Consider the following 13802-nt stretch of genomic DNA (forward strand, 5'->3'; position numbering starts at 1 on the left):
AGTTGACTAATACTTGCCATTTTCCCAAGTTTCTTGTTTTGGCCAAGATTCGGGCAATAATCCATACTTGAAATCGTTTGAAGCACCTGGTATCAATCCATACTTGAAATCATTTGAAGTACCTGGTAGCAGTCCATACTTGAAATCACTTGAAGGGCCAGGCATCAAGCTATACTTGAAATCATGTGAAGTACCTAACAGAAAAGTGATTTTAATGTAATTATGGTAATAAAGATATTTCTTATTAGAATAAAACAATATAGGACATAAAATTTATTATATCTATGCAATATTATGATAGAACAGCTCATTATAAATAGCTGGATAAAAATCTCTACATTGTAATCTAAAACCGAGACGTCTTCATACTTTATTATCCTAATCGTAATACTCTAATTACAGGCATCTTAAATAGAAAAACTAAAATTTAAAATACTACCAGAGAGAAAAATTTGGTAAAATAAATGTCAATATTTAATAGTGCATGGAGGCCACATGAAACTTTTAAGATTTTATTTATTTTGAGAGAGGACAGCACAAGCAGAGGAAAAGGGAGAAGCAGGCTGCCAGCTGAGCAGAAAAGCCCGATGTGGATTTCTATCCCAGGATCCCGGGATCTCGCGACCTGAGCCAAAGGCAGACACTTCAACTGAGCCACTCAGGTGTCCCAAAACTTCTTTTTTATACTATATTTCAAATATATTCAAAACAGAACTCTCTCTTAATAGTTACTTTTAATTATTCTATCACTTGAGACTACCGCCCTGAAGCCCAGCTTTGGAACAGGAGAGCTCTACATTGCCCCCAAAACAATCACATAATCTTGTCTTAAGACTAATCAGTATGGGGCGCCTAGGTGGCTCAGTCGGTTAAGCATCTGCCTTCAGTTCAGGTCATGATCTTGGGGTCCTGGGATTGAACCCCACATCTGGCTCCCTGCTGCTCAGTTGCCTGCTTCTCCCTCTGCCCCGCCACTGCTTGTTAGCTTTCTTGCTCTTAAGTAATTGAGTTTTCAATAAAGATATTAAATCTCTACCCCTACTTCATTGTTCTCATTCTTTATAGCTGATACAAAAATTCTTATGGTAAAAATAATCTATTGTACAACTCACAAAGACCACTCTTCAACCATATTTCTAAACCAAATATAAAATACTTATACCATTAGCAATTTTTTGTACAAGGAAAAAGTCTTCAAGATTCAACCCCACTGTTAACTGCTCATTTCAAAACTTTTTGTTAATTCTTTTCAACAGTTGGGAGAAACCACCTTAAGGCAATTTCTTTTCTTCAGAATTAGGGCTTAATTTTGGTCAGTGCATACATATTATATTCAGAAGCTTCTGAAAGCTTGAGTACTTCTAGCCACCCCCTGCCCATTAATTTAAGGAATTCCAATGCTATGAGAAGTTGAATCAATGAACATCCATATTCCTTTTGTGTGCCTTTGACAAATGTTAATTTTGACACATGTACTTTCTCTGTGAACACACACTTTTTATGTATTATTTACTCATCACTTTACCTCTCAATATATAGCATTTATTTTCTAGAACCTTCTCCTACATAACCATAGTACTTTATCATATCCACAAAATTTAAAATTGTCAAACTATTATTTAACCCATACTACACAAATTCCAAACTGTTCTTCAAATGTCCCCCTCTCCCTTTTTAAAGACTTTATTTATTCATGAGTGACAGAGAGAGAGAGAGAGAGAGAGAGAGAGAGAGGCAGAGAGAGAAGCAGGCTCCCTGCAGGAAGCCTGATGGGGAACTCGATCCTGGGACTCCAGGATCATGCCCTAAGCCAAAAGCAGATGCTCAACCGTGGAGCTACCCGGGTGTCCCTCAAATGCCCCTTTAGTCATTTTAGAACTCTGATCAGTCATCAAGATTGACCATGCATTTTGGCAAGTATACTATGAAGGTGATGTTTTGTGCTGGCTAGTGCGTTACATGTAGAGGCATGGTATCTCTGCTGCTTTCATTATAAAGAAATCTTTTCCTCTTTGTTTAACTGAAGTTATCTGGGATGATAGGGAAACTATGTGAATATACTATAACAGCCTTTTGCATTGTGGGATAGCCAATCAACAGTGGCTTAATATCCATGGATGATTTTTTAAAAGATTTTTTATTTATTCATGAGAGAGACAGAGAGATAAGACAGGCAGAGAAGCAGGCTCCCTGCAGGAAGCCCAATGTGGGACTCGACCCCGGAACTCCGGGATCACTCCCTGAGCTGAAGGCAGATGCTCTGAGCCACGCAGGTGTCCCTCCATGGATGATCTTGAATTATTTCCTGTGGGGTATTTTTCATTTCTGTCATTATGTATTTATTAGCTTGGCATTTTTCTCTAAAGAAAGTTTTTCCCCTTCTTTATACTTACTTTGTTCTCTGGAATATTTATGGATTCTCTGCCTCTATGTGAAGGATACTTTTCCGGAAGTACAAATGACAGAAACATCACTACTATAGAATTAACATTTTCTTTAGATTACCATACTATTATTTTACATCAAAGCCAATTAAAATACGTTAATCAGCCAACTGGATAATTACCATTTTCATCCTACGTATATACTAGCAGGAAGCCACCAGCCCTATTAACTTAATTACTTTTGGTATTTAAGAATTTGAAAAGCTCTAAATAAATGGCTCTCCCAAACAGTAAGAAACACCCATCCATTTGTATTTACCAGGTTTCCAAAGTCTTATCATAAACATAGCTACCATGGATCCAAAGTATTTTCATATAATACTCTCCCTTAAGGGAGAGAAACTGCAATAGGTCCTTAAACATGTACACAATCACTTCCCAATCTTCAAATCCTCTCAAACATACTCTTACTGTACTTTTGTAAATCCTACTATACCTACCAGCATCACCTCCATCCTGACTGGAGCCGGCTTCTGCCAATAAATTTGTATTCACATTCCTATCACAATCTGGCCCTGAGAGTAGAGCACCATCCAGATCTGAAAAGGAGATGTACAATAATCTGTTACTTACAACCACACTATAACCATCATCAACCACTCCCTGCTTGGTAGTTTCTTATGCGGACTAAATAGAAAATTATCTATCTGCAAGTTATAATACCTACTACGTGCTTAACGCGATTAAGGCATAAAATCAGACATGGTTTTCAGCCACAAGAACAAGCACACACTCGAGAGTAAGAACAGTGTACTGAATAGGAATAAGCTTTAAGAGGCAGGGTGAATTAGGTTACTGGCTATGTGAGCATGTGCCTCAATTTCCTCATATGCTTCCAAATAGTTCAGATTTGATTAAAAAAAAAATCAAGTCAGATAATCCAAGTCAAGTGTTACAAATTACAGCGTTTGGCACCCAATGACAGCTGCTACTAAGCACATGTATAAAATGTTACTGTTTCTGTATTGATTCAGAAGTGAAAAAGACCAATTAAAGCTAGAATAGTAAAGGAAGATTTCAGAGAAGATTAATTCCTTAATCTTAAAATATGGAAAGGATGTAGAGAGGCAGCTTAAAACAAAATACATACTAATGAGATGAATGCTTTTGGTTCCATCTGTTAATTTCTTTTAAATCTATTCCATCCTTTCTATTTCATTATCACTGCCTTAATTCAGAGGTACCCATCATTGTTCCCTTGGATTAGTGAATTACTAAAATAGTTTCTTGGTATCCTTGCTTCAAAACATAATGCTCGTACTTCTGAAACATGAATCCTAAATCTTCAACAGTTCACCAGAGCTTTTAGGCTTGCCCTCAAATTCCTTAGTTTAGAATACAAGGTCCAAATATTTGGGTTTCTACTAGTGAATCTAGCATCATCCCATTGGTACTATCTACTCTCTCAAATGTTATGTGAAAAATATTTTTAAAATGCCACTTTTTATGGACAATCTTTCATCTCCCTGTCACTTAAGACTCATGTTTGATATTACCACCCCCACCACTCTGGCTTCCCAACACCAAGATTAAAATAATAAAGGAAAAATTTTTTTAAATTCTGTTTACATAAGCAGGTATTGAATTCAAAAAATTGGTGGGCAAATGAAATAGAATGCCACTCAGTAATGGTTCTAGTGCATAATTTTAAAACCCCAAATCACTTAATAGATCTAGCACTTATGTTCTAAGAGACCAGTTGGATTACATCATAATGGCACAATAGAAGGAGATCCTCAAGCAGGCATAGACAGGTCAGAGTGCTACAGATTAAGGTGAGGATTTTGGCCTTTACTCTTAAAAGTAGTAAAATGATTTTTAAAATGGCATTAAAAAAACTATTCCTGGTATCATATGAATGAATTAAAGGAGGAAAAGGAGATATAGGGAGACTAGTTAGAAAGCTCTTTATAGAAATTCAGTTGAGAACTGATGGTGGCCTTGACTTGGTTGATTGTAGTGGCAAATGGGAGGAAAGTAGATTGTTTGAAGCAGAACTAAGAAGTGCTTGGTAAGACTGAAAATGGGAGAGGCAGTGTTTGAAGGCGGGAGCGAAGTTTCCATCTTATACCAATGGCAGTCAGGGAACTCTGAAAGAGGACCAATTTTCGGTAGTTAAGATATTTAGTCTGACAGACCTTAAGAGGTAGTTTGGATAAGCTCTAGATACTGCCTGAGACCTGGTCTCAGCTCTGTCACATCCCAGGTGTGTGAGTCGTGAAGCACATTATTTTGCTTCTCTAACATAGTGGTTCTCAAAGTATAGCTCCTAAATCAGCAGTATCAGCATTATCTGGCAACTTGCTAGAAATAGAAATAGTTTCAGGTCCCATCCCAACCTACTGGATCAGATACTTTGGAGGTGGGGCGCAGAAATCTGCATTTTAAAACACTCTCTAGGTGATTCTGATTGCCTACTAAATAAAGACTGAGAACTGTTTTATTGTAAAGGCAGGGAAATTATCAGGAAAAGAGCTATGCTGCTTTTAATTTATTATTATTATCTAAGACCAAATGAGATAATAAATGAAAAGTGCTTAGCTCCTTGCTTGGTATGTAACAAGGTCTCAAAATTTTAACTTTTTTTTTTTTCACTTAAGCTCTGAAGTGGAGAAATCAGTACCAAAGGCTATATACATACAATGCTTAAGCTGGTGATAAAAATGAGTTTTCAGGATGTTTGGTAAATAAGGTCATGTAAGTAAACAGATGGTGACCATGAAGAAAAAACTGTGACCAATATATTGAGGAATCTTAGCATTTAATAAACTGTAAAATGATGCAGAATTTAGGAAAAAAGTATTTCAAGGAAAATTCCACTCCAACAATGCTGCCAAAAATTTAAAGTAAGGATTGAAACATGCATTACTTTCACCCAATAAATGCTGAGCACCCAGGAGGCCAGTGATGAGGCCAGATGATGAGGTCAGTGCAACGGACTCTAGTAGATCAGTGGGGCAAGGAGAAAAAGTAAGAGTGGCCTGTGTTGTGAGCAGAAATGATGAATTATGATATATAATACAATTTGAGAAATTTGGTTGCAAATGGGAAGAGTGAGAAAGCCTTTTTTTTTAAGGTGAAAGTACAACATTTAAACGCTGAAATGAAGAAGTCACTAAGAAAAGGAGAAGTTAAAAATACTAAAGAAATTCAACGAATTTCTGGAATCCAGAAGCAAATGTTTAAGTACTTAGGAAAGGGATCCCTGGGTGGCGCAGCGGTTTGGCGCCTGCCTTTGGCCCAGGGCGCAATCCTGGAGACCCAGGATCGAATCCCACATCGGGCTCCCGGTGCATGGAGCCTGCTTCTCCTTCTGCCTATGTCTCTGCCTCTCTCTCTCTCTCTGTGACTATCATAATTAAATTAAAAAAAATTTTTTTTAAGTACTTAGGAAAGACAGCAAAGACAATCAACATATAGGGAGAAGTCAGAAGACAGATACTTAATGTCATTCATCTGCCAGCATTTATTTTCTCTGTAAGGTGTAATATTAATAGATGAGGTTATTGCCTAGAATAAATGTGCTGAAAGTCAGTAAAATGAACAAATATTTCACGTGTAGAAGAGGAACAGTAAATAAACTCCTTTACCTGTTTCCTGAGAGGTGGGAGGGATACTGGTTAGGTTTTATTTTCCCAGCATTCATCCCAATGTATGACAAAACACTTTTCAAACAAGGGTTGTTAAATGTTGGTTTGAATACTCTGCCCTCTGCAACCTCTATTACTAGTTCAGTTTTAGTTAATGGTTAAAGAAGAATAACTTGTTTTCTGGTATATAGTAAACACAAAAACATACCCTTAAACTGAAAATAGTTAATTGAAATTTAGTGGCTTTTTTTTTCCTATGAAAAGCTGAATATATTTCAATAAATAATTTAAATCGTTCAAACAACTGTACTAGGTTTCCAGCTTTTTAAAAAATGTCATTATTCTGGAGTGTACAGTCTGCTCAGAGGGCACTTCTTAAAATTCTGCCAAGTGGGTTTGTAAATACAGACAGGGTGTTTCTATTTATGTAACATTCTATAGTGATTTGTTGAGGCTTCCTCAGCTGGTTCTTAAAATAGACATTTCCTGTCTTCTACCCTACCTCTTTAAGTATTAGAATTTGTGATCTTTAATCCTACACCAAACACAGAATACCTCAACCTGAAAGCTTAATAGATGACAAATATATTTTTCCTGTTTACAAGGTTTCTTCTGGAAAACAAATTCATAACTATGCTACAGATATCAAATCTCTTTTGAAAGATACGACGTGGTTCTTGATTTCAAAAACAAATCTCAGAATAGGTGAGCTTTTCCAGGTTGACAATCAACTTTCAGAAATAGCACACTTAACTCATGAATCAATACAGACGTGGTATCATTGTTGTACCTTATTAGAAACCAGCCAAACTGCCTAGCAACTCATTTCTAATCAGTTGATCTAAGTGGGATAGAAATGAGGCAACCAACCATTCACTTGAAACAGAAATTAATTTTGCTTTAGTAGGAAGAGAAAGCAGTAACTCTTGGTCATCTTTTTCTCCAAAATTACAGGATTAAAAAATAAACTCAACTATACTTGGTTTTTGACATTCGTGACCTTCCCATGAAAATCTGTCACTTGATTTAAACTTAGCAAAATAGAAGACCTTTTTGAAGAGCTATTAAAACAGTTTCAGGAGGTAACTATCTACACTAAAGGTATGGACCTGGCACACACACAAATCAAAAACAAAAAGAAAAACAATCTGCCATACTAGAAATGAGAGTGAAGAAGTTAAAGTACATCCACCTTTAATTAACCTTCGTAGTGATAGGAAGGTTATACTTTTTTTTTTTTTAATTTTTTTTTAAATTTTTTATTTATTTATGATAGTCACAGAGAGAGAGAGAGAGGCAGAGACACAGGCGGAGGGAGAAGCAGGCTCCATGCACCGGGAGCCTGATGTGGGATTCGATCCCGGGTCTCCAGGATCGCGCCCTGGGCCAAAGGCAGGCGCCAAACCGCTGCGCCACCCAGGGATCCCGAAGGTTATACTTTTTTGCTAATGAACAAAAATAAACCTTACACTCTACGTTAAATCAGCATTCACTTTACTAATTCCTTTATTTAATAAAACCATTTCCAAAACCTCAAGTCTACCTAGATATCAGCTATCGTTCTTTATAGTTAGTACATTTTTGTCTATCCTTGAAAGCAATCTTCTCTTCCGGTTCATTTAAAAATATTCTGATTAACCATGTTTTGCATGTTTTAAAAAGATCTTTTTCATAGATTTAAAAAAAATCAATTGAACAGTAATGAAAAAAGAATGAGGCTAAAAAAAAAAACAGTATAGTAAATCTCTCAAAATTTATACCAACTTTTTCTCCCATAAAAATAGAGTGGCAATGTTTGCCCACATCACAAAGTTGCTATGAAAGTGACATCAGTAAATGAAAACACTAAGTAAAATGTAAAGTACAACATAAATCTAGGTGTCATCATGCTAGGTTAATCTTGGTGCTGATGGTTATACGTTTCTCTTGGACCACAGCAGGTTTGCAATGCTTCCAAGTCATCTGGTAAGATAATATAGTACAGCACCTGCTTGTTAAGTGCTAAACAAAACTAAGCTGGGAATAAAGAAGGTTTCCCTGACCATTTTATTTTGGTTCTCAAAATTGCAGAACAGAGGCAAGTGCAAGTGCAAGTGCAGACTTAGATTTTCTTAAATGATAAATATTCTTGAGAAGAATGGAATAAAGATGACCTCAGAAATCAAGGTTTTAGAAATAACTCCATTGTACAAAAAAAAACTCAGAGATTCAGTCTATCCCCACTTTCATTTTCACATAAATATGTCAACATCAAGTTTCTTTTCTCTGAAGACAGTTTCTGAACTTTTCCTTTTTTTATAAACAGATAATTTTTCCTCTTCATTCACTGCGATCAGGTTTTTCCATTTTTCATTGGAGTAAATTCACTTACAAATTTGCTATATAAAGCACCCTTGACAGTTCCTGTAGCACCCCAGAGACTAAACATATAGTTTCCATTCACACCCCACTGACTCAAGTGACTGCTCCATCTTAGACTACACTGTTTCTTCTTTGCACTACTCAAACAAGGGTGTTATTTCTGTTCTTGCTAGTCCTTAAAAGGTCCACCCAGATCACTCCCCACCCCAATCTATTTGTTTTTTCCCAGAGGCATATTTTAAGGGACCAAAGTTCTAGTTAAAAACCTCCCATTGCCTCAGTCTGTAAAATACAATCCACAAATTTGCCATGTAGAACAAGGAGAATCACTATCTGGCCTAACCTATCTGCCAACCTCATTTCCCACCACACTCTTTTTTCTATTCGTTTACCTACTTACCCTGATTTCTTGCTACCTTGTCATCAGTGAATGCCCTTCTCCCTCTCCTGGCAAACACCTACACATGATCCAATTCTTATTACTGCTTTTTCTATGTAGCTTTCTCCAACTCTTCTGAGCAGCTGGGAACCTCCCGCTGCACCCCCTGCCATATGTACTATTTTAACATTTGTCACTGCAGTGGGTATGTTTCTACCCCACAGCAATCTTATGAACAAGTTCCAGGTAAGGGACTCCTCAATCTTGACATCAATATCATCTGGCAAGATGCTTTTTTGGGAGGACTTAAAATTTTAATTGCCAAATTCCCTATTATGATGTGGAAAGCTATTCTGGTATCCCAGAAAGTACTATTTTGTTAGAATATAACTTTACACTTTTGAGTGAAGATTTAAGACCAGCTTCCCATCCCAGAATATTAAGACTATGTCAGAAATCAAAATTTCAGTTTTGTAGATGTCTCAGGCATTGACACTGAAAGGATTTAGACAACTTGATACTCTCAGGCAGGACTCACAAAAAAGCTCTTATAACTCATCCACAAGGCTTCTTTAACACTCATCTGGCCACACAGATTCTATTTCTTTAGGGTTTTTATCTAGCAGGTTAATAAAAAATATAGTCATCTCGGGATGAATACGGCAGACAGGGGACATAAGAACACTAAGCAGAGGAAAAAAGAAGGAAAAAAAGATGGCAGAAAATTCCTACTACTGTCTAGTTACCTACTATCATCTTCCTAAGATTAAACATTGGAAGATTTTTAGAGATTAGTATATTCTACAGCCCATTAACTACTGGTGTACCTTTATTTTTTAAAATGAACATCAGGCCTTCAAACTACCATTTAACATCCAATTTTACTATTTTCTAAGAAAAGTGACTTAGCATTATCACTTGTAGCTCATCGTTCCCTAACATTAAACCAAAAGGATGTCTGAAAGGCAGAGCAGAACAGCTGGAACACCCTAAGATTTAAAAACACAACTAATCCAGATCCATAAATCTATCTGAAATGCTTAGAAGAAGATGTAGAATGCAGCAATTTTCAGATTTTAGAAAAGTAGTTAACTACAATACTCCCAGTGGGGTCTAGGGTAGCATCCTATAATCAGAACAGTATTTCTGCAACAAAACATGAATATTCACATTTAAAGGAATGAGTAAAAGATAAAAATAGCTGGGTTTGCTGCCAACTGAGTATCAGGTTTTGTTGCCAAAATGATTAAGAAAAAGCTCTGGGTAGTTTTTACTGGATTTCAAGATGTCAGAATTATGAAATTTTTCTTTCTTCCCATTAGAGACATTATGTGGGATACACTCAAGGCTAGTTATAGCTACAAAACTGAGTAGTAACAACACTGAGTCCAATGGCCACATCTCTTTAAACAAAGCTAAGTTCCATGGTTTTTAATCATATTTAAAATAGGTTTTTAGAGATTTTATTTTTTCATGAGACAGAGAGACAGGCTGAGACAGAGGCAGAAGGGGAAGCAGGCTTCATGCAGGGAGCCTGAAGTGGGACTCGATCCTGGGACCGCGGGGTCAACTCCCTGAGCTGAAGGCAGATGCTGAACCGCTGAGACACTCACGCATCCCTTTAAAATAGTTTAGATGGTAAATTTACATGGCATGGTCAAAAATATTACTCTCAAGTGTGATAGCCAGTTTTAAGAACTGTAAAAACTTAATCTTTCAGAAAACATTTTAAGATTCTGCAACATCTGAAAATAATGCCAAATATCAATCCAAAACATAGAAGTGCTGGTTAGTAGATAACTCAGGAGTTCACTATAAATAGAATAATTCATTACTTCAAATATGACTTAGAATATATTCTCTTAGAGGTATTTGGCTTGTGCATTCTGTTCTCAAGGCTGTCTTCTAAATACTCAAATTATGTGCTTTCTAACCAAAGCTAAATATGTGAAGCTGAAACCTGATTTCAACTCTACTTTTATAAGAATTTATAAGAACTAATAAAAATTTTCAAATGTTATTAAAAACTGTTTTCCCCAGAAGTACATATGAAAGAAAGGAACCTTTAGATTTAAAAGAACACTAGGGCAGACTGGGTGGCTCAGTGGTTTAGTGCTGCCTTCAACCCAGGGTGTGATCCTGGGGACCAGGGATAGCGTCCCGCATTCAGGCTCCCTGCATTGAGCCTGCTTCTCCCTCTGCCTCTCTCACTCTCGGTCTTTCATGAATAAATGAATAAAATCTTAAAAAAAAATTAAAAGAGCTCTAAATTCTTTGCTAACGTAAAATCACCTTGCATCTGAATGTTTGTATGACATTGAGAAAAAATTAAATCATCTATATAGAATTATATCAGCTTTTATTAAAGATACAAAACTCAATCATATAATCTACTGCTTCATTTCCTAGAAAATGTTTTTGAGGAGACTCTTTACTATATTACATAGTCTCAACTATATAAAACCCCACTGGAGAAATTCCTTTCAAAATTCAGTACTGGAGAAGTTTGTCATCCTCCAGAATTGGCATGTTTCCTCCTTTTGAGAGGCTGCTTAGTATTTTAGAGCCAATTAAAAGCTTAATTAGGGCAACCATATTAATACTCTTCAGTAGCACACTTAACTTCTTTACTGCTGTATTTTGTTTTGCTGATGTTCAGTCACTTCAAAAATGTTTGTTCAAAATGATGTATGTGTGCATAAATTAAATGTGTACACATCAAGAGCAATTATTTACAATAGGTGCAACTTACTGGTGTAAATGAAATAACAGAAAAATCTAGATTCAGAAAACCATGTTCCTTAACGATCACAGGGCATCAAAAGATCAACAATGAGATTAACGTGACTTGCTCTGATTAAAACAGCATGGGGCAGCCCCAGTGGCTGCAGCAGTTTAGCGCTGCCTGCAGCCCAGGGCGTGATCCTGGAGACCCTGGATCGAGTCCCACGTCAGGATCCCTGAATGGAACCTGCTTCTCCCTCTGCCTGTGTCTCTGCCTCTCTCTCTGTGTGTCTCTACGAGTAAATAAATAAAATCTTTAAAAAATAAAAAAATAAAACAACATGTGTGAACACACTATAAAAACGACTTTGGTGTTATATTTACTCCTACAATTTAATTTCTAATCTCAGATTTTTATATGCTTTACTTGCCTGAAATTTGTTTTCTGGTTGTGAATCAGCAAAACAAGGATTTGAAATCTTTATTATTACCAGAGTAATTTCATTAATGACACCTTTTTTCCTGTTTTATTACCTAGAATTCTTTCCTGACAGTTTTAATTATTCCAGAAGCTTCAATAAAACAGTAAAAAGAACAGAAGTTTATATCTAACCTTTCCTAAATTCTACTTTCAAGTATCCTCATATATGAAAAATGATTTGAAGCCAATTACAGTAGTGAGTCAAGTAACAGCTATGCAAGTTTAAGATAAAATCCACCTAAATAAAATCCCTGATATTTGTGGGTATACCTTATCTCAATATCTTAGATCATATCTCACATATTACAACAATAATTCCCTACAACATCAGAACACGAGCTTCAACATTATGTGGCAAGAAAATATTTAGAGTCTGTGGTTTACAGACTTTAGGCTTAAGAATCTGGGGAAGTCATAGTTCTTAAAGGGATTCACAAATCTGAATATGCCAAGCATTGCTCATAAATCATATCAATAACTTTCTATGACTTAAGATATTTACAGAGTTTTAAATTCACTTAAAAGCATCTATTTCACAGTGCATTTTCAATATTTTCTCAATAAATGGAAACAAAGTATAACCTAATGATGGTGCAGTTCATAAAAATGTTTGAAGTTTTAAAAGGACCCATTTTTTAAAAGACTGAGGCTACCAGTTCATTATTTGCAACATTTTAACATGAGACAGTCTTAAACATGAAACCTGCTCTATTTTTACTAGCTCAATGACCTTGAGACAGGCCTTAACCTTGATAAACACAGACCCACTGTGTTCTATATTGGTCAGAATTTGCCTGCAGAGTTCCACTTAATTTTGTACACCAAAATTTCTGGGTGAAAAACATAAGTTTGACTCTGAGAAAAAAATGGTAAAGGGGCTTGGAATTCACTTAGCCCAGAAGAAAAAGGGACCTCAGGGCAATATTTATTATCTGTAATATCTGAATAGTTGGTTATCAGGTAGATTAGAGGTTAGGCTCAGATTATACTACTCAAAAATGGCAGAATCATGAAGGAAAAAGAATGAATTTTGGCTCAATATAAAATAACTTCCTAATAAGTATCATTCTACACTGAAATGGGCTGCTTAAAAGAGTATTTTTTAAATTATTCAAACAAAAAGGGCAACCTGAGGCTATTAAGACTACCTTTCCCAGAATTTAGTAAAAAGCACCCTGCTGGAAAACCAATTTTAAATAATCTCAATAGTCTAATTTTGAAGGGATCTATAATGACAATAGTTGTACTTTTGTACAACTATTCATAATTATTCTATAAAATAAATACTACACTCTAAAGATGAAATTGAAGACAGGACTTTAATTTTTAGATCATGGTCACGTAAGTAGGGAGGTACAGAGATCATCTTCAAATCGTGACTCAATTTGGGTTGTCAGTGGATCTCAACCTGCACTTTCAGTGTAATCACCTACAGAGCTTATAAAAATTCCAACAACCAGGCAGTTTCTCAGAACCAATTAATTCCATCTTTACCAGAAAGACCAAGCAGGGACGCCTGGGTGGCTCAGCAGTTGGGCATCTGCCTTTGACTCAGGGCACGATCCTGGAATTCCCCCAGGTCGAGTCCTGCATCGGGCTCCCTGCAGAAGTCTGCTTCTCCCTCTGCCTGTGTCTCTGCCTCTCTGTGACACGTGTCTCTCATGAATAAATAAATAAAATCTAAAAAGAAAGAAAAGGAAGGAAGGAAAGGAAGGAAAGAAAGGAAAGAAAGACCCACCAAGCATCATGGTCTGCAATGTTCCCAAGTGATGTCAATATGCATCCAAGAAAAATTAAGACCCACTGCTCTATTCCAAGGTTTG

The 13802-nt window shown here is 36.3% G+C and overlaps 1 protein-coding gene across 2 annotated transcripts in view; it reads right to left on the reverse strand.

Moving 5' to 3' along the window:
- ZBTB10 (zinc finger and BTB domain containing 10) overlaps positions 1 to 13802 on the reverse strand; it is a 32681-nt gene that overhangs the window by 5513 nt on the left and 13366 nt on the right. The window contains exons 3-4 of one of the 2 annotated variants that reach the window (XM_041769160.1): positions 2885 to 2983; positions 123 to 194 (exon numbers count right to left, since the gene is read on the reverse strand). In XM_041769160.1, the coding sequence (XP_041625094.1) occupies positions 123 to 194; positions 2885 to 2983 (171 nt within the window). Of the gene's footprint in view, positions 1 to 17; positions 195 to 2884; positions 2984 to 13802 lie in introns of both variants that reach the window. The other variant, XM_041769159.1, reaches the window with a different exon arrangement.

The sequence above is a fragment of the Vulpes lagopus genome, chromosome 9 (assembly GCF_018345385.1).
Source record: "Vulpes lagopus strain Blue_001 chromosome 9, ASM1834538v1, whole genome shotgun sequence".
Classification (NCBI taxonomy): Eukaryota; Metazoa; Chordata; class Mammalia; order Carnivora; family Canidae; genus Vulpes; species Vulpes lagopus.